Raw genomic sequence first — 27181 nt, forward strand, 5'->3', positions numbered from 1 at the left:
TACAGCAAAGCAAAACCTATCATTCCTTTATTGGACAAGAGGGTATGCTTATAAACATGCTAAAAATGCTTGAAATATGGAAACTCACTGGCAGACACAACTGTTTCCTATGAAGCTCTGCAGCCTTAAATCGGCACATGGAGCCATCATGGCCCTTGAGGCAGTACCACCAAAGCCACCGCTAACTTCACCATTGAATTCATCAACTAAGAAACTTAACCCTAAATTCTAGCTTGTTCAAGAGTGAAAATCCTACCTCAGATCTTCCTGAAACAGATCAGTATTCTTTCTTGTTGGACTGCAGCTGCACAAGTGCTGTGCAGTGTTGAGACATGGTCAGTTTATACTTTGTAGGCGATAGGATCTGCAAACTGGAGGAACTAAGGTCAACTAAGTCACTAGCTTTATTTGTCTATTCTAAGCCAAGAATGTATTACCAAGGAAAGATGGATGTTGTACAGGCACCCATAGTGGAAACCAAATCCACTTGAAAATCAGATTCCTGAACAATGTGATATTCATATTCACTGAGAGTGAATGCCCTGACCTACTCCTGGGTTTGTCCAGAGCGGAGTACTTGGTTAGTTTTGTCATTAGAGATTCTTAAGAAATATAAAAGAGACTCTCGGTAAAGCTGGGTTAGACTTCTGTTTTTATTGGTGGATCTACTCTCATTTTTATCAGACATTGATGTCTTCCTGTTTTAAATACCTAGAGTTCTCCCATGTGGGCAGACCTTTGTTCCAGTAGAGTTATGCTGAGGGCTGTACAGGTAATTCCAGATGCAGCCCATCACACACTTCCCAATGATGTTTTCTGCACACTTCCAGCTCTGAGAAGCTGGTAGGGGTCCCTGGATTGGTTCCAAGTACAAAACAGAAGACAGGAAAGTCTTGTGTATGTTGGGAAGTGTATAGTATGTTTCCACCTCATTTGGAGTGACTGCACTGGGAAGCCATTTACACAGAGCTGCTATGGAAAGGAATTTTTACGTGTTTAGAATGGCTACATGTATATATAAGAAAAGTAACTGTGCATATGCCATAGATTTGTGCATCATAAACATGTGTGTCAGAAGCAAATTTAACTGGGGGGATACAACTCTCAGTGCAGCTTGAAAGAATCCTCTGAATTCACTGTAGCAAGCATGTGGGCTGGCACTTTATGTATTAGCTCCAGAGAGAAAGAATTATGTCTTCAGCAGACAGCTGATGAGTCTTGGTACATTTTTGTGAGCCTAATTGACCTTCTTCTGTAATCACTTATCCTCATCCCACCCTGTCTGTCCCCAAGCTTTCCAAGTGGAGTACACTCAATCTTTTTAAACATTTTGAAATGGGCAGTCATAGTCTGTCATCCTGCAGACAATAAATTTCCACTGACGATCCCTGTATGAAAGAGAGACAAGAGAGAGGTATTAGTGAGCCAGAACTGCAGAAGATGCTATACAAGTAAGAGTAACTTTATTCCAGGTATTATGGCAACAAAAATATCTGTCTGCCATTAACTGACTTTCATCTGAGTACTCTGTATTTTTGAGACCCAAAAGGATATTAAATATGTGTGATAGTTACAATTCCCTCACATTAGTTTACAAGATAAGAAAATCAGCTGTCTGAATACATAGGTCTCTGAGTATCCTTCAGAAGACAATGAATCCTGATGGTGATCAGTCCTGAATTGACTTTAATCAGTGACCAACATGAAAAGGATGACTCTGCCAAAAGTTATTGTCATGTCATATATTGTTCAGTAATGTGTAAAAAGTGAAAAGTACCTGGGTGATTTGCAAGCTATGTCTAAGAGGGGAGTTAATGCAGAGGGCAAATTTCACATTCTTTTTTTTTTTTTTAATGTTTTTCACTACTAGGCCTTCCAGTTAGTGTCCTTTAATAAAAATCTGAAGGAATCAATAGTGAGAGAAATGAAATCTACTTCTCATCCTTGATGAAGTCACATGTGAGGAAGAGTAACATTTATGAATGGAAAGGGAGTTTATGCTCTTCCCAGTTTGTGAGTGGTATTCTCTCTCAATAGATTGATAGAAAACCTAACAATTGTTAGTAGGAAGCCTGACTGGAGCAGTGGGATTCAACAGTGAAGGCCAGTGATTTAGTGTCCAATAGCCACAACAGGCTACAAATTTAATCTCCTCCTTAGCTTATTGTGCATTAAATTTTCCTTTGACAAATAGCCATGAATTCAGAGGATCAAATACTGTCCTGCTGTGAAGGGAATGTTGAATTTAGGCTGCTTGATACTGACTAACTTGAATTTAGATCCAAACCGACAGTCCTTGCAGATGGCAGTTGTTATTTATACTGATAATGGGTAGTCCTCCAAGAGGTTTCTGAAAGCTTGAATTCTGCTAATAGTCATAACCTAAAGCTGAGGCATGGGATGGGTAATGCTGCTAGAGTGATTTAATAGGAGCTTGCATTTAAAGACCCCTGCACCAAACTGGTGCCAAACTGCTACCTCTCAGGAATGTGCTGAGACCCCTGAGCCCAGATTTTGGTATTAACTATGCTTACATGGTGTCATTGACTGGGTGACTCTGTCCTGGAATAAGATTAATTTGACTCTTAAGCCCTGTAGGTATATGTTTTGTACCTACCCTGTAGGCATAAAATGTTTCATTGCAGTTTATTGTTAAAAAATGAGGTTTTTTAATTGGAAATTTACTGTGCTACTAAGTTACAAGTTTATCCTGAGTGTCATTTGGAAATGGGTCTGTGTCATGCTCATCAGCAAGTATGATGTACCAGTTATATAGTGTTTGGTTTTGGTTTTCTTTAGATCTTTCCTAGATGTTTTTAAAATGTAATTTCCTTGTAAAACTGTTACCAAAGGTTAATGAAATGCGAGATTCATTTTTAGGTTTATTTTAAGAATCTCTTATTTGGTCTATGTGCATGCTCTTCAAAGACAGTTATTACTCTTTTGGTCACTAAGTTACAAAAGAGATAAATAAAGAGGACCCCTCTGTGGAAAACAGGATTATATATATTGGTCGAAGTTAAGGTCTGCTAAGATTGCACCCGTTGTCAGAGAGACTTTTAGCTCAAAATCTTAGGTCAAGTAGCTTTTCTAAAATAGGACATTGTAAAATTAAAAGTCAAGCTCTTTAAAAGAAATGTATTTTAGTCATCTGAATTAATAACATGCTTTAAAATACTGGAACAGAATTATTTCTGAAGCTGTCATTTCATGTTGGGCTTGCAGATACTAGCATATGTATATGGTTGACGCATTTATGGCATATTACCTTTCTTTCCCCTGTTACTTGTGTTTGAACTCAAGCATATATGCCCAGCTTCTCGGGATGCAGGCAATTACATTGCACTGTTGCTACTGTGTGCTTAATTCAGTAGTTCTCAGCCTGTTTCAATTTGTAGATCCCTTACAAGTTTACCAATGGGGATGCAGATGCCATCAGGAACTGCCTTATGAGGCGCACTCTAGAATGTATCTGAACTTGCCTTTGCAGATCCTTAACACCAGTTTGTAGGTGTCATCCCCTCCCAGTTGCTAAATTCATGCATTTTCTTTGGGAATCAATATTGAACTGTCACTTTTGCTCTCCAGCTGTCATGTGCTGTCAGATTTGAATTTTTGATGTGTGGAGAAATTTCTTTTATCTCCAAATATTGTCAAATAATCTGCTTCCAATTCAGTTTAAAAATTCTGTGAATTCCTATTCATATTGAGTTTGACAAAATCCTCTTTCATCGGTCATATGAAACGTATTAGGGACCTTAAATACCCTATAATTTAGCTCAGCTGAGCTTGGTGGATGTCCAGCTTGTCTGGGCATTTCAAACATACTTCATTGTTGGGGTATCTGGCTGTCAATTTATTTTCCAGTGATGATATCTGGGCAGTTAAGAAACAGCTGGCTATCCAGATCACCCAAATAAGAGAACAGTTTTGTAAAAGAAATGAGCTCATGACAGTCTGCATGTGCTATTTTTATACTACATAGTGAAGGACAAGCTGTGGGTCTTACAAGAACACCTGGTAATTCCCACTTCCCTGTCCAAGCAAGATACTTGCTGCAGGTTGTGTTGTCAATGTTCCAGTGGTGCTCTCTGGACTCAGGAGACTGATCCAACCAGATCACAGCCATGTAACAGTGCTCCACCAGAAAGCCATACCATCATCACTTGGCCTGTTTCAGACCTCAGGCTGAAGGTACTATGCTGTTTGGTTTGTGGGTTTAATTTTGGAAGCTATTCTGCCAAGGGTTTGCAATGTGTATGTGTATGTCAGCAGTTTCAGTTGTTTACAACCTGCTTCACAGAGCCCATCTCCTTCTCTGAAATTTGCCTATATTTGTCTGTCTAACAAAAGATCCTGCCCTTCCCTGCAAATGTTCCCTTATTTATGTCCAGGTCATCCTGTCTGCATCAGTGTTATCACCACACGTCTGAATGGGCTCCCTGAGATACTTCAGGCCTGTTCTAATTATTTCCAGCTGCTTTTGTCTTGCTTTATAGACAGTTGTTTTCTCCTTTTGACCTATTTAAAATGAGACTGGAAAATGTAAATAGTAACCGCTTCTGAAGTCTGTTCTCCAGAAAGGAGCAGTTAAAACCTTTGATTATCAACTCTTTCATTCCTGATAATAGGCATGGAAACACAGAGAGTGATTACAGAAGTGTTGGTGGGGATAACATAATTCTAAACTTTCTACGTCCTTTGCCACAAGCATCACATGCTGTTTCAAATATCCTTGTATCAACAGTGGCCTCAGTGATGCAATGTCTTAGGGAGTAGGAAGGGAAGATAGCTGCATGTTTATTGAAAAAGTCTAAAAATACCTACCTGTTTGAAGTGATTGGGAAAGCTTTAACTGAAATACATTCAGAGGATTTTTTTTGCATCTTGTTAGCTCAGGAACGTTGTCCATCATGAACTAAATACTATGGACACAAGTTTAATGTGCTTGAAAATAAGGAATTAAAAAATGTTCACACAGAAAAGTGGAAATGGCCATGCTCCAGGCAGACTGAGACTCAGAAGACATTTTTCTGCTCCTATTCTGCTTCATGAGCTGCAAAGAACCATTAATGATGACAAATTTTGCTGAATTTGTGATTCATACTGCTCAGGAGGAGTGTTACAGCCTGAATCTGAATTCTGAACTGGTGTAGAAATTTTTTTTTTTATTTCATTTCATTCTCTTGGCAACACAAATTTTTTCTGGTTGTTCTGGAAGCTGAGGGCCAGAAAGTTCATTGGTGCAGAAAACTTCTCCCGTTTGCAATTCACAAAATATTTTCTCTGCAGTTTTAACCTGCTACTATTGCAGGTGTATGACTGCCACCAGGGCAGAGATAGGACAAAGGAGTGCTGGTGGCTTCTCCCTCCCCTGGGCACTGTGGTCCTGGGAGGACCTGCTCTCCTGATGTACATTCCCATGATGCTGCCTTTGCTCCTGGACAGTGGCCCCACTGTCACCCTGTTCTGAAGTCTGCCTTCAGCAGTCAGAGACAGAAATCTGCTCAGAGGCATAGGCTACCTTGGCTGCTTTGTTTTCCAGGCTTGTCCTTGTGATTCCAGACTTTACCCTGGTCCACATCCGATGGAGTCTGGATTCCAGCTGCAGGGGAATGCACTGTCTGCATTGTTTCCCCTACTCTCTGCCACAGCCATGAGGAACAAGGATTAAGTGTAGCACTGGGAAATATTTAAGATGAAAAACCTGCCACGGGGCTGTCCCTTATGACTTTCTTATTTCTTTATCTAAAGTGATAAATAGATACCTTTGAGTCAAGTATCTGTGGAAGTCATTCTTGCACTTATAGGAAGAATTTGCAGACAGGGTAATTATTACATTTGGTAATAAACAGGATAATTTTAGCCAGGAAATTACAGTTATGAAGCTGCAGCAGACTTACAATGTGTTGTCACTTCTGGAAAAGCCTCCTTATTTTAGGTAATCTTTTAGTTGAGGGATCCCTATAGTGAACTTTGGCAGGCTGAGAGCATTACAGTGACAAAAGCACTTTGGCTTCTTTGGGAGTTATTAGAGACAGCTTGAAATAATGATGTCCTTAAACTCCCACTTCTGTCTTCTCTCCCCCTTCTCATGTAGCCCATCTTGGCAGAGAAGTGCGGGACACCTTGCCTTGCTGTCTGCGTTGTGCTTGATAACAAATGGTTTAATATACTGGACTGAGGTGCCTAATAAAAGACATCAGCAAAAAAAAAAGCTCACGATTGATGTATTAGAGGGCAGCTTGAAAGAATCAAGATCCCTCTCCCGCAATCAGGTTTCAGTGACTACTGACACTCTTCTTTAAGCTGCTCTGTTAGGATCTCTGTAACCCCAGGCAGACAACAGTGTAGGATTTATGTTAAACCCAAATTTTAAAACTTTGTAGTTGTGCATGGTAGAAAGGGAGAAACATTCCTTTTTAACTGAACGGAAAAATTGTGAATCCATTTGCCTGACTACAACTTCACTAGCCATAGGGCCTCTCCCAAGAGGACTAGCAAATGCCAAGAAATGACCAGGACTGATCAAGAAAATATGGTTAACTCATTTTCTGTAAAGGGATCAAGGTACGTGGCACTACCTGAATTCCTGGAGTGTCTTGAATCTGTTAGGATTGTGCTGAAATGGATTGGGCAGTTTAAAGCATTCATATTGCAGTTTGTATGGTCTTAACTTTGCAGCCTGGCAGATTCCCTGCTTTTCTGCAAAGAAAAGTGGACCAAAACAGGTCACTCATTCCCTGAAGGCACAGGGTGTTTTTACTGAGCTCAATGAAATATGCTCCAACTAGGAGTAGGTGAGAAATTATACTGAAGACCTGCTGCATTTTGTGAAGGTCAGATTCAGCCCAGCCTACCACTGCTGTATTTTTCACTGCTCAGATGGACATGGCAAATGATCCCCGTGAGCATGCCCTGCTGCTGATACACCACTCTGGACACTGAATCGTATGCACTGTGAACTTTGGCCCTCAGAATTACTAGCGTGATGCTGGGTACCACAGCACATGGTGTGCAGCCATGCAGCATCGGGGGGAAATAGAAGAGACAGACTTTTAAAAATTTCTAAGGAAACAGATGAAAATCAAACCTGTGCACAGCAGAGAAAGTTGTGGTTGCCCCACGGATGTAGTAGTCGTAAGTGTACATCATCATGTCCATATCTTCTCCATAGTGTCCTGGATATTCTGTTGTTAACCTTTACATTAAGGAAAGAGAAGATGATATAATTTGCCATCTTTTAGAGGAGTCCAGCTGAATGACTACAACTCGATTAGTAGATTTCTCCTGCTTCTTTGAAAGTTCTTGTTTCTTAACAGCACCACAAGATACAGTCTCACAAGGCTGCCTTTCTGCTCTATGCAACTAATTCAGGTAGCTATTTGAATAAAATTCAGCAACTTTAGAACAGTTAAGAACAAACTGCAATATAGGAATATATGTACATATATCTGCAGCTCTGGGATAAAAGAAATCTGAGCAGGAAAATGAAGCCCATCTACTACTTTTTTCTTTATAGCAGGGATTTGCTCCAGCCTCTAGTGAGTCTCTTTGGTTTGCAGCTGTAGACTGCAGTAAATGCTGCCAAGTCACACGACTCTAAGCGTTTATCCACTTACAAATTATATTAAGTGAATGTAATTAATCTATTACTCTTTGTTGTTTCCTCTTTCTGCCTAATATATAACTTAAAAACGTGGGCCTGCACAATATTTGTGCAGTGTATTTTATCTGAGAACCTCAAAGAGCTTCTTCAATTATTAACCAAATTATGATTGCTGCTTCCCTGGGAAATAGGCAAGTAATGCTGTAATTCATTTTACAGATAATGAGCAGATTCAGGAAGGGGCTGGAAGCTTGACCAGTATTTTCTGTCAACATTACATTTGAAGTCTGAATGGAAACCTGGCACTCCTTGTATTACGCCATTTTACATGGGGGTTGCTACTGGAGTTACTAGCTTCACTCTAAAATGGCAAAGAGAAGCCTCAGGTTCCCTGTAAGGGAGATGCTGTCCCTGTGGAAATAAACAGCCCAAGTCCTGTTGAGACTAACAGGGTTAAGACACCCTTACAGAAATGCTGACAACCTTTTCCTGACTTAATCCAGCCCAGCAGCAGTACCTGAATGATGCTTGAAGGTGATTCGAGCACATTCGAGCCAGCACTTCCGCATGCTTACATTTTGATAAATCAGTGGAGTTTAAGCACAGGCTTAAATATTTTACTCCCTAGGAATATAGTTATTGGGATGGGTTTGAATTTTTATGAGGTGCTTTGGGTATATTTGGAGTCCAAACCTATTGGGGAACTCAGAAGCGGAAAGTTTACCTGAAAACTGAGGTACTCTGGGCTATTATGTTGCTTTCAAGGTCATATTCAGCTTTTGAATATGAAAGATGATTCAATTGGAACATCATTCCTAACAAATCATTTTTTCCTTGACAAATGAAAAATGTGTCTGCGTATGAAACTCAACATGACCTTATAAGAACTTCAACTTCTTTGAATATATCTTGTTCTCATGCTTCCTGTTCTTTGTCCTTGACAATCATCACACAGATTCTGAGTTACAGTACAAGGACACCCATCCCAAAGTGTGTTTAGGAAGCAGAAGATTAGGCTTGGTCACAGTGTCTGTTGTCTGAGTTCTGACACATGGATGTGCAAAGCCCTTGTGGTGCTCTGCCATTGGTAAGAAATAACAGCAGTATTTCACAGGTCATGCAGACAGATGCTGTAGACCAGGAGAAAGAGAAGAAACCGTGAACACTGCCCACTCAGCCAGAGGAGAGTCCGCATATTTAGTTCACTAATTTGAAGCCTGAGTGTCTGATAGTGCATCTTCAGAGAATCCAGGGTCATAGAAGGTTTTAAAAATGAAGACCAGCTATGGGCCAGCATTTAATTTTGCATTCTTCCATCAACTCCAGGTTTTGACACTTTGTTTAGCTATTATTATGAGAAACCACTAAGACGTGTTTTTATATGTTCTACCAGATGCGTTTCATAACATCTGTTTGGCACTCAGCAAGGAAAATGTTCTGTAATTTTGACCAGGAATATGTTTTGGGCAGATGAGATTGTGCACAACACAAGGTTAAAAAGCTGCTTTTTGCTCTACTCAGAAACAGAACTGACAGTCAATTCTTTGAACTTCTTTCATGGGCCTCTCAGTTGAAAAGTAAACCTGATTACAAACTTCTGAATTGCTGTGGTCTCTCACAGACCTTTTGCAGAGGCATGCAGTGTTATTCTAAAGTGCAGTGGGAGTCTTCATTTAGCTTCCTTCTCTTTTCTTTCTGACTGCTGTCATCCTCCCCTCCCGCTGTATTAACTTCTCCACATTGCCATGCAGCCTCTTAAGGCTCCTCTGCTAAGAAATGTTCAAAAAGCAAATATATGCAATTACCAAAAATAAATTATTTGGGGACTTGAGCTGCTCTGAAGTGTATCTTCAGGCACATGCCTACTGACTCCTTTTGTTCTGGAGAGAAAAATTATAAATAGTGCTATGACAGCAGTGTTCAAGTTCATATGAGTCTGTGTGGTCTGTCTAATTCATTTCTCTTTGATGATTACTGTACTCATTTCTGAAACTGTTCCTCTAAGTCCCTGCATTTCAAGGTTGTCTGGCTTGCACTATGTCCTTTAGAAGGAAATGCAATTGTTTGTCCATGTAGCAGAGCCCTGTGGTGTGTTCCCATTCCTTTTCTATTATCTCCATTTTTTGAATCCTGAGGGTAATGCACTCAAAATGTGTCTGCACTTAGAGATGTCCTAGTGTTTAATGCATAGGGATAGTCAGTATGTGGTTTTCTCACCATGAAGGGGAGAAAGGTCATTTAAGACAGCTATTGAGGGTCTTCCCAAAGTGGTCTGCCTGGCAACAGGACAGTGGTTCCCTCAGGTTTTGTTGTAGCTTGGTCTGTACTCATATTATCAAGTACTTAACTGAAAACGTTAAATGTTTTACTCACTAACGAATACAAAGTGCATATCAACTCATGAACCACCTACCATGTCCCTACAGACACATAATTTATTTCCAAACATGGTAGCTATTGCAAGCCACGTGTGGCCATGTATGGTTTGTACTTGACAGGAGAAACGAGTATGAGACACTCTTTGCCCCAGTTAGTGAGGATTTGCCTGCCCATGGGGCTTTTCATTTCTGAAAAGGCATCCACAGTAACCTTCACAGTGCCCTGTAAGCACTTCTGGCATTGAACTTGTAGCAAAGAGAATTGGGCTAGGGGAGCAGTGAGAAGCCTGGGAATTGCCAAATGCCCAAAGTTGCTGCTGTTGTTTGGAGCGTTGTTTGACCAAGCCGGGGTGCTTGTGGTGCCTGAGGGGTAGGTGACAGGCAACCCTAGGAAAGAGGCTGGCAAAGCAGCTGTGAGATGTGTGTTACAGCGATTGTGGCCTCCAGGCACTGAGTAATTTGGTGCCAAACAAACGCTGAGGGGCAGGGGCCAGCAGGGTGCATTTAGTGGTGTCGTTTGTTAAACCCTGATACACACACAGGTGTTAAGTTTGGGGAAGGACTTGTAGGGGAGAAAAGAGCATTGTGAGACCTTCAACAAGTGGTAGTCTTTTCAGTCTGTACGATCTGTTTGCAAGAAAATACAGAAAACAGGAACTCTGGTTCAGGTTTTCGAATACTTCTGGATAGTATTTTGGGCACAAGAAACTTTAAGCACCAGTGGCACGGTTGAGAGAGGATAAAGAAGGTAATTCCGTGTTAAAGGCTGGGAAAGGAAATCTCGTGATAAGGGGTGTAAGTAGTTTGGCATGTGTGTGAGACAGCGGGAAAAGTTGGCAGAAAAAGGTATTTTCATAATGGCATTTTTAGCTAGAATAGAGTCGATGTGGAATGGTTTATCTTTTCAGTGGTTTACATTGCTCCAACCATCCACGTGTTTTTCTATTATATTTCACTATAATCCTATAAATCCTGCTCAGGGTAGGACATGTATTGAAAAAAAGGCTTTAAATCTTTACCAGGGTTACTGTTGTTTTTATTTTAATCTGAAAACAGCTGTGTTGTTTATTTTCCATGGTGAAGAATTGTTATGGTAGATATTAATAGGAAGCACAGCGTTACTCATTTAGCACTGAAAAGAATGTTTTGTTGTAATCTACAGTGATCCGTGGCACTTTTTTAACAATTGACTTCAGAAATAGTTATCATGAGTCTATTCTTTACCAATAAGAAGATCAAGTCACACCAATGGCCTTTAGTATGTACATCCTGCTGATTAAAGAAATAAATAAGAGCTGTAGGTATGCGTTGCTTTCAGAAACCAAGCACACAAAAGAAATGAGACTTTTAAAATATGAGAAATAGTCAGCGGTAGAAGAGTTTCTGGCTGTAGTTGTGGAATATACTTATTCCCTGATAATAAATACATGGTTTTGGAATATCTTACGCTGTTCACTTCTTGTGCAACTGCAGTGCTAACAAGAAGAATGGCTTCTCTTTAACCTTCATTTCCCTCTTTGTTGTTGAACTCTTCCTCTAGCAATGCCGCAGCCAAAAGAAAGAGCTGTTCCATTTCAAGAGGAAAACATAAGCCTTGGCATTAACTTTCTGACATTTGAGGACAAGGAGTATCCCCCAAAAGGCCTTACTTTCAGATGTTGTTTACAAGTGCTTTAAGAGTATGTCTTTCCTAAAGGAGAAATTTTTTCAAGAGCCACAAGCCTGCAAGTTGCATTCAATGAACATGGGAATTATATGCCTCTTTAATCAATTTCAACTCTGCCTCCAGCTGGAAGACAGAGGTCATCCGCTTTAAAAAATGCATCCTATGCTGAAAAGCCAAGAAGGTCCTAGTAAGCTGTCTACAGAAATTTTGGCAACTGCTCTGAGTACAGATCCCAGATTGCCAGGCTTCCAAGGAACTAGAGGTCCTTTAGCTCCTCTGGAGATGAGAGGATCTCTTGTGTGGCCATGTCATGTGTTTTGTGATTGAGTTCAGGCTCCAGGCTCTGAGCCCATAGATTCACAGACACATCACTGCTCCTGTGTTCCCACTGTGTTGCACTGAAGGCCACAAGCCCTCTCGGGGCTGAGGAGCCACGAGCCCGGCACAGCAGGAGCACAGTTTTTCCAGGCCTGCACCAGCTCATGCAATGCAGGAACAAGCAGCAGCAGAGCTCAAGGCAACTTTGCCTGTTCCTCAAGAAAGATATGTCCAAAATATCTTGGCCAGATTTCCAATGTCAGATCATATGTGTTTCTCCTAAAATGTCTCTGGAAGAAGTAATGCAGATCGAACTGTAAGGTTGTATTTGATGGGTAATATAATTAAAACAAAACAAAACAAAACCAACCCCCCTAAACAGTTAAATGCCTTCTAAAGAATGGAAAAAGAGGGGAGGGGAATTGAGTTGTGCAGAACTGCATGTTTCCACAACATCTATTCTGAGTTCACCTCTTGGATTAGTATCTCTGCTACTGGTTATCTCTGAGAAACCTTCATAGGATAACATCATTTTCAATATTTCTTGTGTGGCAGGTTGATAACATCATTTTCAATATATCTTGTGTGGCAGTTTGAGTCAGGAAAACAAATAAGTACTTTAAACCCCATAACTCTTGGAAAATGTAATTGTTGCCTGGACAGTGTCACCATGACAGAGAACAGCCACAGCTCCAGACAGACCTTTTGGCGTTTGAACTGCTCGTTGTTTGGAGAAGGGAAACAGTCATAAACAGTCTGTGCAGACTTGGGGCTGCTCTGTGACATGTATTTGCTTTTGAGAGTATGGAGTCAAGCTTCCATTTCCTGGCAAAGAGAAAAATCGGAGCTCTAATGGGACCACTTAGTGACACTGTCTCTGCATCTGTGATAGATTTGCTTCCTTTATGGTGCAAATCAGCACATAGTTTATTTTACTGTGGTAGCATTCCCTAGCCAGGTAAAGAGAGCTTTTCTCCCTCCTTTGAAGAATGTTAATTATTTTCAGTAAGTTAAAAATGTGCAGAATCCATGACAATTCTTGGCATGATGAAGAAGGAAACTAAGTACTTGTAAAAAAATTTACAAAGCAAGTGCAAATCTGTGAGACTGGAAAAGATTAGTAAATTTATTTTCAATATGAGCTTACTGCAGAGGTAAACTGGGAATTAAGGGCGAGAAGATGAGCTGTAAAACAGAACTACTGGGTTCAAAGAGTAAGGATATAAATGCTAACAAATAAAGTCCTTCTGCGTGTATTTGACTTCAGTCATTCTATTAAGCAAAGTGAAAGCAGAGTGTTGGTTTCAGTCAGCACGGTGGAGTTATAAATTATGTATTCAAATAAGTACTAGCAGTTTTCAAAAAACACAGGGATATTCTAGGTGTAAAAACCAGGGCAAATTCTAACAAATCAGTTGCATGGCTCATGCACATAAGAAAAACCTATGTTTATTCATTACAGGGTCATCTCACTTCAGGAGGAATATAGTCCTGAAGCAGAAGAAACAAGAGAAACCATACATAAAGATCAGCTGTTTTACTACTTTTATATTTACCAGAGAGGACTGTATGGAGACAACTGGAAGAGGAAGAAATCAAATACCCAAGGTGAGAGCTAATTTGAAACAGAATTTTTGTCATACCTCAATATTGTCAGTTTTCCTAAAAATGCATTTCTGCCTACATCTGGTTTCATACTTCAGGATACATAGCACATTAAAAGTCAAGGCTGCTGAGAAATTCTGCAGAGTGGATTTTCTTTGAATATGGATTTTCCTGTGTAATGTATGACCCACAAAGGACCACCAATCATTGCATAATTTCCTGGTATTACTTTTCCACATAGTCATATACTAAAAGAAGCCTTTGCATGAAGATAAGCCTCTTCAACCAAAAAATAGGAGTCACAGCATGTTGATTGCCATTTCTCCACAGTTACTTTATTTATAATGAGTTCCTGGATAGTTTGAGGCAGAAAATGCAATAAATAATGATACACTACACACACATATTTTTGTTATGCCTTACATGCATATACAATGTGAGGTGCTATAGTAGCCCAGAACTACTTTGCAGTTTGTTTGGAAAACATTCTTTCTGTCAAATGCATCTTGACCAGTGCAAGATACAGACCAGAAGTGTGATGTGTGAACAAGGTCTTGTGACAATAACTTGGAAATGCCAGTGAAAGTTAGGTTGTGGGTGAGATCTCCTGAGCTTAGGGGATGGGAAGTTTGGTTTCTGTATGCTGAAATTCAACAATTCAGACAAGTCACATCTGTGACTTCAGAGTAAAAGTGAGTCCAAAGCATGGGGTTTCACACTACCCTGGTGGAGTTCATGTTGGTTATATGTTACCATAACAACCAGTACTCCCCCAGAGTACTACTACACTGTCTAGGCAGGGAAGGAGAGTAAACCAGAAAAGAAACCATTCCTAGAAGATGATAGAAAAGAGACCACTTTTTTGGAATAGACACTTTATCTGCATGGTGTGGGTCCTCCAGTAAAAAAGTCCTCCTATGTGGGACCCCAGGGTAACTCTGGTGGAAAGGGACTTCAAAAAGTCTCTGCTATAGCCCTCTGCTCCAAACAAGGTCAGACCACGCTTCCCAGCTTTTATTTGGTTCAGTCTTGAAAGCCTCCGAGGAGCCTCAATGGGCAATCTGTCCTAGTAGAAAAAGCAGTTTTCTTTACATCCCACTGAACTGGTAGTCTCGCCCTCAAGCACATCAGCTGCACCCCCCAGTTCGGTGTCATATGCAAACTTGTCCAGCGTGTGCTCTGTTGCCTCCTCAAGATCATTGATAGAGATATTAAGCAGGACAGGCACCCAGGCAGGATCTCACCCTTCAACCACCATATTTTAACCCATCTAGTTGTCTGTCCCTCCAGACGCTAACATCCTAATTTGGATAACTGTATGTGGAAAGACCTCATAAACACACACCTTGCTAACTCTGAAGGCAGAATGCTTTTTTAATTAACCCATAATCACAAACTATGCACCAGAAACTTTTCACTAACCAGGTGACACAGCTTCCCACCAGTTTCACAGCTCTCCCCTCCCAGAAGGATGTGAGTACATGGGATTTCTACCCTGCTTAGAGGGGAAAAACCGATTCACCTGCTTTTGAAATGCTGCCTTTTCCGCATGGCACTGCAGGGGAAATATGTAGGACTTTCTTTCCCAAGCACAAATATGGAGACTTGTTACTCTTGGAAATAGAAGGGCGGTAAAGGAGTCTGTGTGCAGCTGAGATGAAAACTAAAGACTTCAGTAACCCCAAACATTTACATTAGGATTTGCCTTACTCTGAATAATGCCAATTTGTAAAGCAGAAACAAAGCTGTTCCCAGTTGTCAAGACAACATCTGAGGGAAGCAGAACTGTCAATAATAACAACAACAACAAAAAAATGGTCAGAAATTTCTGTTGTCTTTCTGAAAATGTATGCAATGTTAGAGTACATGAGATTGGAAGAAGTTCTTAAAAGTCTGAGTGAGTTTGCCTCAGAGGAAAGAGCCTGGGCAGGTATGTAAATAAACAGGTATGTAAATAAATGTAGGGAACATCCATAGGCAATACCTGCTGGAAAGGAGGCAGAGGAATGTTCAGAAGAATGTTCAAAGAATTTGTTACAGAGTTCATTAATTTAAAAGAATTAAAAATAATAATAAAAACATTTCTTTTCCTCCTGGCTGCAAGGAGACTGAAGGATTAAAAACAAGGCAGTGCTGTTGTTTTTGGCAAATAGCCAGACAGCCAAGTAAGACCAACAGGCACATGAACAGTTTGTATGCATCTCAATGGAAAGCTTCCTTCAAACCTGAGGTCCGGAAAAAAAGATTCAAGCACAGGTTTACTTTTTTTCTTTTTACTTTTTTCTCCCCCTACTTTTTTTTTTTCTTTTCTTTTCTTAAATGCTGGCAGGTTATCCTTTGTATCACTGAAAACAGCTAAATTTAGGCTGAATGTAACATAAAATTATAATGGAGCATAAAATTATGAGTTCTCTTGAACAGAAGGTTAGGAGCAATATGAGTTGCCTTTTCACACTCTGCTCCTGTCTTTGGTTTTAATTTAGAGAAACCACACCTCTGGTGTGTTCTAGAGAAACTGGGAAGCTTGGGATGCATAGTTCATTTCTCCACAGCCTCCATTAAGTTGCCAGCACCCGTTGTGGTACTCTGCTGAGACCACCCTTTTCTTTTGGGTTTATGTTCAGTAGCTCATTTTGACTTTGATCTTTAAACAGTTTTGAGAGAGGAAGCATGTTACTTGTATGCACTACTAACATTTTTTCTGAGGTAAGTGGTCTAAGTTGACTCGTCATTGTGGCAAAAATGTGTAGCACAGGAATGCTCCTACTCCAGTAAATGTGCTGGATTTATGGTGGGAAAGTGTCATTCCACTTTGGAGACTTATGTCATGGTTTCCAGCACAGCTCGGCTGATGCTGATCCCCAGACCTGTTCATTGAGGGCCAGCTACTGCCTTGTGCTGTTCCGTGTAACTGTGCCCTTACTCTCTTCCCTTAGCCTTGGATCCTTAAGAATCCTGTAGCAGACTGGAAATAACATGCTTCGCTTCATAAAGCAGGGTTAAGTCTTTTTCAGACAAGGTTTCTGATGGGTCAAGCAGCCAAAGACATTTATAGGGGCTTGTTGGGGAAAAGAGGCTCACAGGTTTGGTGCCTGATTGAACTCACCAGCAGGAGTACGGGCACCTCCGGCTATAGCGGCAGCAGTAAAATTGCCATTCACGGTCCAGCACAGATGGAAAATACTGACTCTGGAAACCAGCCACCAGCCCATTGTTTGAGCAGGTCTGATACCTAATAATGAGGGGAAAGGAGAGAACACACAAGGTAAACACGATATTAGATTCCGTGATAGTTTCAAGCATTTCTCAAAACAGCGTTAACATTTTTGATATAGAGTGCAAGTTTAGGGTTTGACTTTGTGCTGAGAAGCACTGTTTGCACTTGCTGTGTATAGAGTAACTATTTTCTTTAAGAAAACAGCAGTAGTTAACTACTGTCATAACATTTATGTTGCACTTAAAACTATTCAATCAGGCTAAACTATTTAATCATTCCAGTATGCTAACCAGGAAAGAAGATTGTTCAGGTGTTGGTATTCTCAACTGTTTACAAATCATGAGACTGACTTTAAAATCGCCCATTAATATTTTTGCCTGTGACTGTTGGTATTTGAGGATTTGGGCATTATTGAACCAACTTTGTCAACTACTTCTCTACTACAAAAAAAAAACCCCAAACATACAAACAAGCAAAAACAAAAAAACCAAACCAAACCAAACACATACACACACAAAAAACCCCAAATAGACAAACAAAAAACCACCAAAAAACACCAAACGAAAACAATCGGCCCCCCCCCAAAAAAAAGCCCCTTGAGAAGCTATTTTATAAAAGAAGTTCATTAACTTCTTTAGTTGTTTTCTTTCACACCTATGTGTCTCTAGGAGAAGGGATTCTTTACTAAAAACGTTTAGGCTTTTGATAAAATCATTATTTGATAGTAATCACATAAGAAGAACTGGATTTCCAAAAGAAAATCTGCTGCTTCATGCGTTCTGTGTAATTCTATCGTTCGTGTGAATCACTGCCTTGAGGCAGAGTAGACATGGTTTCAAAGCATGCATGCCTCTGTTTGCACACCCTACAGCGCCTAAACACTGATACCCAAAGTAATTCAAGTGGTAGTCAGTTTGAATAGCTTGCTTCTTGGAGACTAAAGACAAGGAACTCAGGAAAACAGACAGGTCACTAGTTCAGCTATTGGGTGCTCATTCTCTCAAGCACCTGGTTGTTTCCCTATCGTGAAAATTACAGGAATGCCGTTTCTTCCATCCGCTTTTCTTTTTCTCTCTTTTTCTTTCATCAAGGAAAACCTGCAGCAAACTTTCTCTGCGATTTCATAAAATCAATTACAATGATATATCCGAAAGACACTTTCAGAAGTAACTGTATGATTTACAAATACCAAAAATCTCCCTTAGTTATATTCAATGGCCTCATGATTAATTTTAACGACCTGAAGTTCCCAGAAGGGAAAACACGTCCTCTAGAGTAGTTTGGTGGTTGGAAAGTTATTCAGTTGTGCACAGGAGTGTTAGTGCTTGCAAAGACAGTGTGAAGCTGAGGTGTTTGTATGCCAAAGCTGAAAAACTGATCAGTTTTGACCAGTGCAGTGATGAATAATTTCCCTGCCTAGTTTTCGGCATCCACTTTTGAACCCAGGGCTCCCTTCTCTGTCTCTTCCCCTGCGTTCTGTTGTTCAGACAAGAGTATTTACATTTGTTTGTGTCCCTGTATCTCCCACACTGATGGGGCCACGCGTACTTGTTGTACTTGCTGCGCTTTGTGAGACTCTTTCAAGGACCTTCAGGGCTCAGTCGTGATGGGGACTCTGAGTTGCCATGGTATCACACCAAGCGTGGCAGTCTGGCTTTCACTCAAAGGATTCCAGCAGGACTTTGGTAGGAAGCTCTGATTTTTGGCACAAAGGCCATAGGAGCATATGGCTAAGACTCTGTGTAAACATATTGGATAGCTGCAGATGATTGGTGTTATCCTGATGAAAGAATGGTTGATACACAGCAATATGGGGATTGGTTGTACCTGTTGCAAGATGAGCATTAAACTGTAAAATAGCAACAAACTTTCCATCTCTCACCTTTCCGAGTTACCTGCGTTTGCACTGCTCAAATCCTCATGCCCCTGGGAGATTTTTCTAGCTCTTTCGCATAGGTGCAAAGTTGGGAGCACTTTGTTTCTCCATTTCCTTTGCATTTCCTCTCAGAAGCTCAACACTGCCCTGCAATTTCCCATCCCCAGTGATCAGCATCTGATATTCCTGCTCATACTTGTCTTTGTGGGAGGTCCTTCCTTCTTTTCTCTTCCCACCAGCTCACATTCAGTCTGGAAAGTCCTGTCCTCTTTCCCACTGCCTTTGTCTACAACAGTTTTTATTTTCTTGTCACATCATTTTCTATTAATACAGTCCAGTTGTGATGGAAAGATTAATTTTCAAGAGATGCCACTCACAGACATTTCTCTCTGTAGTCAATTGAGAAACAACCCTAGCTAGCATAACACTTGTTTATATGCACTCATATTTGGGTACCAGATTTTAGGATGGTGTGGTTATTTTTGATTCTGATTCTATCTTCTCATTGTAAGTTTGATTAAAAAATACAATTGGTGTTGCCTTAAAAATTAGTTACTTAGATGGAATGTATTTCTGGACATAAGTAATGTTTTATAATTAAATTGCAGTTTTGTTTTAACATAATTCCAAGTAAAATTTGAAATACACATTAAAGCTCATGTTCACTTGTCTCTCCTGGCTTCTGTCTCATACACAAGATCCTGTAATCTGTTATTCAAGCTCAGTATTAGGTTCAGCAAAAGTAAGATAATAGTGATGTTGAAGTACTTTTCTTTGGCTTTGAGATAATGTAAGATTTTTTTGCCTTAATCTTTCTAGTTTTCAAGTAAAATCCAGATGCTCCTTCAAAAATGAAGAGGTGCTCTCAGAACTTGGAGTGTTTATTTGTGAGCTCATATAAAATATTTCCTTCTCTTTCCTTTCCCCAGCTGGCCACTTTCCTACTAGCAGAAAGTAATTTTTCAAGGGAAACAAACAACCCCTCCCCACGCACCTTTTCAGTCAGTTGCTCTATGCACTAATCTAAAAACAACACTTAATATGTTGGAATTTGTTCCTTCTCTGTTGAATTCACTACTCTTGTCGTCGCAAATCCTGAAGCAAGTAGGGTGAATAAAAACTAGTGATTCAGGAACTTTGATTTATAGCCAAGCCTAAACAATGTTGTTGTTTGTTTTTTTGTTGGTTTTTTTTTTCCACAAGACCCACTCTTTAGCACTTTTACTATAAAGGGTAGTTCAGTATTCAGAGTTAATGTGACTGAGTTCTCCTCACTCCTGGAATCCTGACATTGCGAAGAGGAGAGGAAAATGCCTCTTACAAGGCGAATGCAGAAGAACGTGAGAAACTGGCTGGGACTGTGTGGGATTTAACTTGGCAGTGGATAGGTTTACTTTTTCTAGTTGGCTCAAGTTGCAAAATGTGAAGAGTTGCTTTTTGGATCTGGTACTGGGAGAAGAGGAGGTCAGCTGCCTGGTAGGGGGGGAGTGAGAACATTGGTAGTGGAGATCAGGTGCTCTTGGATGGGAAGTTGCCCTTGCCCTGGGTACAGGTGTGGGAAATGACTGCAGTGTTCCATAGAAAGCCTTATCCTGGGAGGAGTTCTGTGTAGTAACAGGGATGTGGCATCTGAGACTTTCCTGGCCTGCTGTGATTCCTGTGAAAAGCCTCTCCACTGCCAAATCTTCTTCTGAACTGGTTAATGAGTGTTGTACAGCTGAGTTCTGTCGTGGGAAGCAATCAAAGCATGCATCCATGTTACAGATTTAGTTCAGGTCAGAACTGCTTTTGATCTTCACTGGTGAGCTTTTATCCGTGAGATCAAACAGAACTGGTGTGAAACAAACCCACCCAAAATGCATATGTGAATTTTGGATCTATGCATGACCTATTTCACCTGTTAGATACTCTTAAATTGTGCCACATTATTTATGAGCATCAATAACAACCTCAGCAGCCAAGCATGTTCCTCATTGACTCAACAGTTGTCTGCCAGACAATAGAAACATTGCTTACAACAATAGAATCTTTTGAGCAATGGAATCATTTTTGGTGACACTTTGTACTTATACTTGCATCTTAATTTTGCTTTTTGCTAAGCAAAGCCCCAGAGTGTTTTGCCCCATCTAATGCTGGTGCTGTGTGGTAAACTTCCCTCTGAGGCCCCCTGTTCCTCAGCCTCATGTTATCCTGAGGATGAGAACCCAAACAGGAAGCCTGTTCACTACAAATCTGCCCAGGGAAGCCTGAATTCCTGCTGCACTGGCTGGGATGGTGCTCTCTGAAGCACTCTGGAAACATGCAGAGGCTGACTCACAACTCACTCAGCACTGGGTCTTGCTGCATTGAGGGTGGTTTGTTCCTAAGAACAGGGTAACCTGAGAGTGTCATTCCATGTCCCTGTGAAGGGGAGGCCCTATACTGCTCTCCTGAATTATCTTTATGGAGTGTCCTCCCTCTGTGTAATTGGGTTAATTGCATGATAAGAGCTAATTCAGTGGTCAGTCTGTTACAGGTGAATGGGGAGACATAAGGGGCTGAGGGCAGGCTCGGGACACTTGCCACTCTGGCACCCAGACAGAGGGAACAACTTTTATGTGCTTGATTAGGCCATGTCATTCCAAAAGCCAATTCTTCAAGGAGCCTTCCCTATCTGTTATGGGGTGCTGAGACATGTTGTTATGACTTCCACATAACAAAGGCAATCCCTGTAACATCTTCAGCAATATTTTCTTTCATTCAGGGACACTTATGACCTACTTTTTTCTCCCTGACCAAGGGAAGGCAAGACCCTTTTCACCCTGGTGATTTCTTCTTGACAGTAGCTGATGAGGCCTCCTTTTCTACGAAAAGATTCCTCTTCTCCTCAGATGCTCCCACTGGACTCAGTCCACTGCAGTTGTGCTAAATGGACTTGTACCACTAGTCCTTTAACATAAACTTAGGGCTCTGAAGAAAATACACTTGTTTGTGTAGATAGTACGAATGGGAACATTATCAAAGAGCAGCTGGATTGTTGGGTTTGGGTAATACAGCCCCAGATTTGAAGTTTGGGATTGGTCAGAGATTGGGAACAAAAATAGTTCCTAGTGATGTACCAAGGTGTGCTGCCAGAGCCTGAATAAGAGGACCCTTTGCTTAGTAGTCTGTCTTTGCACCTAGTGTGTGGACAAAGGAGAAAGAAAATGGGAGTGGGGAGGGAGAATCTAGATATCTGTTTTTTCCAAGTCCCATCTAAACACTTTCTCAGAAGTCTAAACAAGGAAAAGAAGCAGTAAACATGGAGTAAATATCTCTTGGCTGGAAATGCTTCTCCTTTTTGCTTTACAGCTAACTGGGAGTACATTGCGAATATGGCATGGTTTCATCTGTATCATGTGATGTAAACCAAACCTATTTTCCTGGAGGGAAGAGCTGCTTGTCTTCACTTGCAAGATTTTGCTCCTTTGTTTGTGTGAACCCTGTCTTTATATGTGATAGTTTTCAGGCAAGAAAAATATTTTTTCTTAAAACCTTTGTTCAGAGACTGGTCTGTAGAGACAACTGTGGTATTCAACAAAACAGTGAAGAACAGTTTCACACTCAATCACTCAGACCTTAGGTGGTGAAATATTTAAACAAGGTCAAAATTTCTCCAGTACAGATGAAGATAAGAACATAAAATTTGTGCTCCCTGAAAAGACAGGATTCTTTTAGGAGCTGCAGCATAAAAATTAGTAGAAGGACTGCAGAACCAGGGCATGCTCTGGAGACTTTTCCCTACTCCAGACATGAGTATTTCCAAATGATCCAGGAACTGATTCTTGTTCCCAGTTGCTCTCCCTCTGTTGAATATCATCTTGGTCAGCAGATAGTTAACCTTACTCTGAAGGAGTAAGGTGCTAAAACAGATTCAACAAAGCCTTTGTACATGTACTTAACTTAAAACATATTCACAGATGAATGAGGCTGAGAAGGCATTCCTGACCGTCTGATCCAATCTATTGCCACAATTTCCCCTTTGAGTCTTGTAACAGGTTCACAAGCTTCTCATGTCCTTTCAGCAAAACGCAAATGCACTTAATATCTTCAGAAGCATATGGACATATATGATTAATTTCAGGGATGCATTTATACAGTGAAGCACCATAGTTAGATATATTCTGAAATGCCACTTGGTAATTCTAGGTAGTGGTCAGAAGGGATTTGTCTTCATAAGTCTGCTTGTGAAAGAGATGGGGTGCCCCGGGGAGCAGTTTTTAGAGTACCTGTTCTCTCCATTGACTCTGGAAGGAGGCAAAGGTCATAAACTAAGCATTATTAGGCATTAGATGCCTAATGTGAATCCGTGTCATTGTCCTCTTTCTGTTGAATAGTTTTCTCGTATCTGGAAGACTCGAAGTTTTATGGTTGGATTGTCTAAGTCTGTATAATTCCTAGTGTTAGTGAAGGAAGTAAACTTACCAGGAAGCTCTGCCAGTGGTTCCCTCTTGCTCCCAACTCTCCTATCCCCATGGTCCCCCCATCCATTTGTGTCATTTTGCCCCAAATACTGAAGCCCAAAAAAAATAGTGAGTTGGAGACTCTTTCTTCTCTCTTTTATATTCCCTCTTCATTTTCTCTCTTAAGCTTTTCTTTATTTATTGTCTTTTCTAAAGAAATGTCTCTTGAATTTGTCTCTATTATGCAACTGTGCAGCAGTCAGGAATGGTAATTTGAAAATCACCATTTGAAATATGAAATGCCATAGGCATAATTTGTCAAAGGTTATTTTTTTGGTGTTTCTGCCAGACTAGATTTTCTGACTAGGGTTCTGGCTGAGAAACTGGAGGGAATTCAGAGAAGTGCTGTAGGTATAATCAGTGCCTGCTTAGGAGTGTCGGAGTATAAAACCTCCAGAGGAGGGCTAGAAGAATGGAGATGTGTTAAGCCTGAAAGCAAAAGCATGGGTGAAGGTGTGTGGGTGAGGGAAAGGCATAGCTGCTACCTATTATTAAGTAAAAGACATTTTACAAAAGGATGCAGCAAACTTGTTCTCATTGCTCAGTGAAGGTAGAGCAAAGAATAAAAAGCCTCTGTTGCAGCAGAGTAGCAGCCTTCAACACTAGCTCCCATAGCATACTCCTGGAAAAGCTGGCAGCCCACAGCTTGGACAGATGGTGGAGTTCACCATCCCTGTAAGTGTTTGAGGACAGATCAGATGTGGCACTCAGTTGACCTGGTGGTGTTCGGTCATAGGTTGGACCCAGTGATTTCAAGCCTTTTCTGACCTAAATGATTCTGCAAAATTTTAGCAAAAACTTGGCAGACTTGTAGTTACTGGTGGTAAAAGCAATTGAATATCCCTGGAGGTGATGTGCAAGGTGAGACAAAATACTCTGTAAGGCAGAGCTGAAGAAGGAATATTTTAGTCCATCCGACAAGGATGGGAGGTGAACTAGCAAGTCCAGCAGAGTGCTGTGTCAGCTGACATGAGAATGATTTATTGCTCACCAACAGATTGGTTTACTGGGAGATCAGCAGGGAAGAGAGATGGCCACACAGGAGCTATTGGTACAGATGCTGACTCATATTTGTGGTCCCACTTGATTATTGAGTGAGTCTTTTTAGAATTGGGGATGGCTCCAAATAGCACTGAAGTGGGTGTGGAAGAGACAGAGAAGAGGGGCACCTACGAGAAGGAAGAATGCCGAGAGAGAAGGCAGGATTCTCAAAGGTTCCCCAGGATATATCCGTGTCTTCACGTTAATTTGAGGTTACACTGGTCAACACTTTCACTCCAGTCTGGGATGAGACTGTGGGGCTCTGGGAAGCAGTGTTGGCATGATCAAGGATGTGCTGGTATGCTGCAAGCCTCTCTCCATGAAGCACTGTAGATACAACTGTATCCTGATACAACTCATCCCTGAGGGTGGAAAACCAAAAACTGCAGAATCCAATCAGGCACAGCTAGCTAGGATTTATGGAAATGGCCCAAGTAACTAGGAGCACAAATTCACCTTTGCAGAAGGAAGGAGGGAAGGAAGGAAGGAAGGAGGGAGGGAAGGGGGGAGGGTGGGAGGGAGGGAGGGAGGGAGGGAGGGAGGAAGGAAGGTTGATCTATGCAGAGTAGGCAGGGAGATGTAAGGATGCTGGCCTGGAAAGGTGAGCTAGTGAAGAAATACTAAAATAACTCCAAAAACTAGTATAGTAAAGGGAGAGAAACAAAGATAAGCAATTAAAGAGGGGTTGAAAAAGAAATACATTTGGTTTGCTATAGGAAAAAAATATGCAACAAATAGGACAAAGTGAAAAGATTTTTTTAAAAGGTGAAGGAAACAAGATTCAGATAATACACTGTGGATATAGTCATGCCAAGCATACAGAGCACGATGATGAATAGTTACATAGCAGAAGAAAATGTTCTGTATAGACTCATACAGTATCCTGTTTGTGAGAAGTGAACTTGAGCAATTGCTGCCAAGGATTTTTAGAAAGAGAATAATAAGTTTATTTTGAACAAAAGAAAGGTCTTATTCAAAATTATTATGCAATAAATAGAAATTGCATCAATATATAAAAAATTAAGAAGTCATCCAGGATTATCACAATGTGTTCTTTCTGCCTCTTTTGCATCTCTCCCCCTTTTTTTCAATTCTTATTCCAACATTAAACATAGGGTCAATCGTTTTCTCCTTTAGCAATTGCATCAGCCATAGGCATGTGTCACGTGGTAAATGAAAGAATATGAATAATTCAGAACAAAATTTTGAATCATTTAAAAAGCAGAAACTTCACATTTCATTGTTAACCTATTCCCATATAACAAAATACAAAAAATTTCAGGGACAAAACCATTTCAAATATTTGAAAATACTCATTCCTACATGCATTTCATTCTGTCCAAAGAACATTTCAGTTCCAGAGTTGTCCAAAACTCTGTTTCCCATCTCATTAAAAAAACCAAAAAAATAATTAAATACTGGGTATTCTGCCCAACTATTAAATACTATACATATTTCCAGAAATTATTGTGGCCACATAATGTTATCACCTTTGCCTCCAAGGCTGATGGAAGATGTAACGTTTAGTTAAGCAAACTGAAGGTATCAGGGAATTAATGTGATCTGCTATCACCATGCAGATATATATGCCACCACTTGTTAGTGTGGATGTTTGGCTCCTGTAATAACAGCACATCTAGAAAACAACATTTGTTTATGCCTAAGCCATAAAGCTTAGCAACAAAAACACAATGCAAAGAGCCAGTGCAATACAGAGATTATTTTTTCTAGTGATAAGAGCATGAGGATGGAGTGAGGAGTTTTGCAATTTTTTTCCCAGTTTAGCCACTGGTTCAATGTGTCTTTTCAAGTGGGGCTTTATGCTCTCCTCACCGTAGGTGCTCACCTCATATTCCTTATTATTGAAACAATAGCAAGACCGAGCCACTTCACAGCTGAGGGTGTGAGTGACCAAAGGACACGGCATTTGTAAAACACACTGACACCCTCCAGCAAAAGATTGCTACAGAGAAGACAAATGTGATGCTGATCAGCTCACATGCATTGTGATTAATGAGTCTTAAGCCTGCTGGTTATCATGGCATTCATATGCATTTACATTGCTCTGACCACAGTGTTAGGACCCGCATTCCACCGGGGTTATCAGGGCTGTGCCCTCCAGGGATGGTCGGGGTTATCCTACCATTCGGTTCCCGCCCTGTTGATCTCTTCCCACCAGCACTCTGTCGGCTCACCCAGGCTCTGGGAGGCTGGCATGCAGGCATAGTTCCACAGTCTGTCATTGCCTTCCTTCTTGCTGAAGACACTCCTGACGGCCACGATCACCTGCCCATGTGGGCACTGGAAGTTGAAACCTTGCCGGTACACATTGACCCATTCATCGTTATCTCCATAATTATAGGGGCCGTAGTAATAGTCACTATACTGGCCCCATGCCACAGTCACCAGAGGCAGGAACACACAGAGAAGGAAAATGTCCATCCTGAAGATGTTCCTGGCTTAGAAGTGCCCCTCTGGTTTGTTGGGCTGGCCCTTTTATATTGCCTCCAACATTTGGCTTCCAGATGTTATGTTTTCAGATCCAAATGCAGTGTGTCATTGCTTAACAAACCTTCTCTGAGCTAGAGAGACGTCCAATTACTTTTAAGGTGGAATTCTGCAAGTACAGTAAAACTGCAGTCCCTAAGAGCAGGGTCTTCCCACCACAGCAAACCATCTGTGATCCTTTACTGCAGAGCTACTGTACACAGCAAGCTACATGTCGAAGTACAACTGTCTCAGACATCCCACCTTCATCCCCAAGACAGCAGTAAACTTTGAAAATTACTTTATTTGAAATTAAAGCTCTATTTGAAGTTGCCATTTTCCATCATTAGTAACATGCAACCAAATGTGATCCTCCGTGTGTGTGTCACCATCCTCTTTTTCCTAAATGCGTGTCTCATGATTCTGCCAGTTCCTAGAAAGAAGGGAATTGGGCAACGTGAGGGAATTCACTGCTCCTCTTGAAAAAACTCCTTTAGAAATTT

The 27181-nt window shown here is 40.8% G+C and overlaps 1 protein-coding gene across 1 annotated transcript; it reads right to left on the reverse strand.

Moving 5' to 3' along the window:
• On the reverse strand, positions 1-26652 carry DPT (dermatopontin). The gene is made up of 4 exons (XM_066175222.1): positions 26335-26652; positions 16683-16808; positions 7094-7201; positions 1-1388 (listed from the first exon to the last, which is right to left on the reverse strand). The coding sequence occupies exons 1-4, from the start codon at positions 26631-26633 to the stop codon at positions 1322-1324; spliced, it is 600 nt and encodes a 199-aa protein (XP_066031319.1). The 5' UTR covers positions 26634-26652; the 3' UTR covers positions 1-1321.
• Between the last annotated feature and the right edge of the window lie 529 nt (positions 26653-27181).

This window comes from Chamaea fasciata, unplaced genomic scaffold, assembly GCF_029207755.1.
Source record: "Chamaea fasciata isolate MVZ Bird 193981 ecotype frontalis unplaced genomic scaffold, bChaFas1.0.hap1 SCAF_2, whole genome shotgun sequence".
Taxonomy (NCBI): domain Eukaryota; kingdom Metazoa; phylum Chordata; class Aves; order Passeriformes; family Sylviidae; genus Chamaea; species Chamaea fasciata.

What these genes read in the sequence shown, in the direction of transcription:
- DPT (XM_066175222.1), bottom strand. Translation starts at nt 26,633, where the DNA reads ATGGACATTTTCCTTCTCTGTGTGTTCCTGCCTCTGGTGACTGTGGCA. An exon ending in AACAGGGCGGGAACCGAATG is followed by an intron (nt 16,809 to 26,334) that starts GTAGGATAACCC and finishes CCTCATTATTAG; the next exon opens with GTATCAGACCTGCTCAAACA. An exon ending in AGGTGCCCGTACTCCTGCTG is followed by an intron (nt 7,202 to 16,682) that starts GTGAGTTCAATC and finishes CTTAATGTAAAG; the next exon opens with GTTAACAACAGAATATCCAG.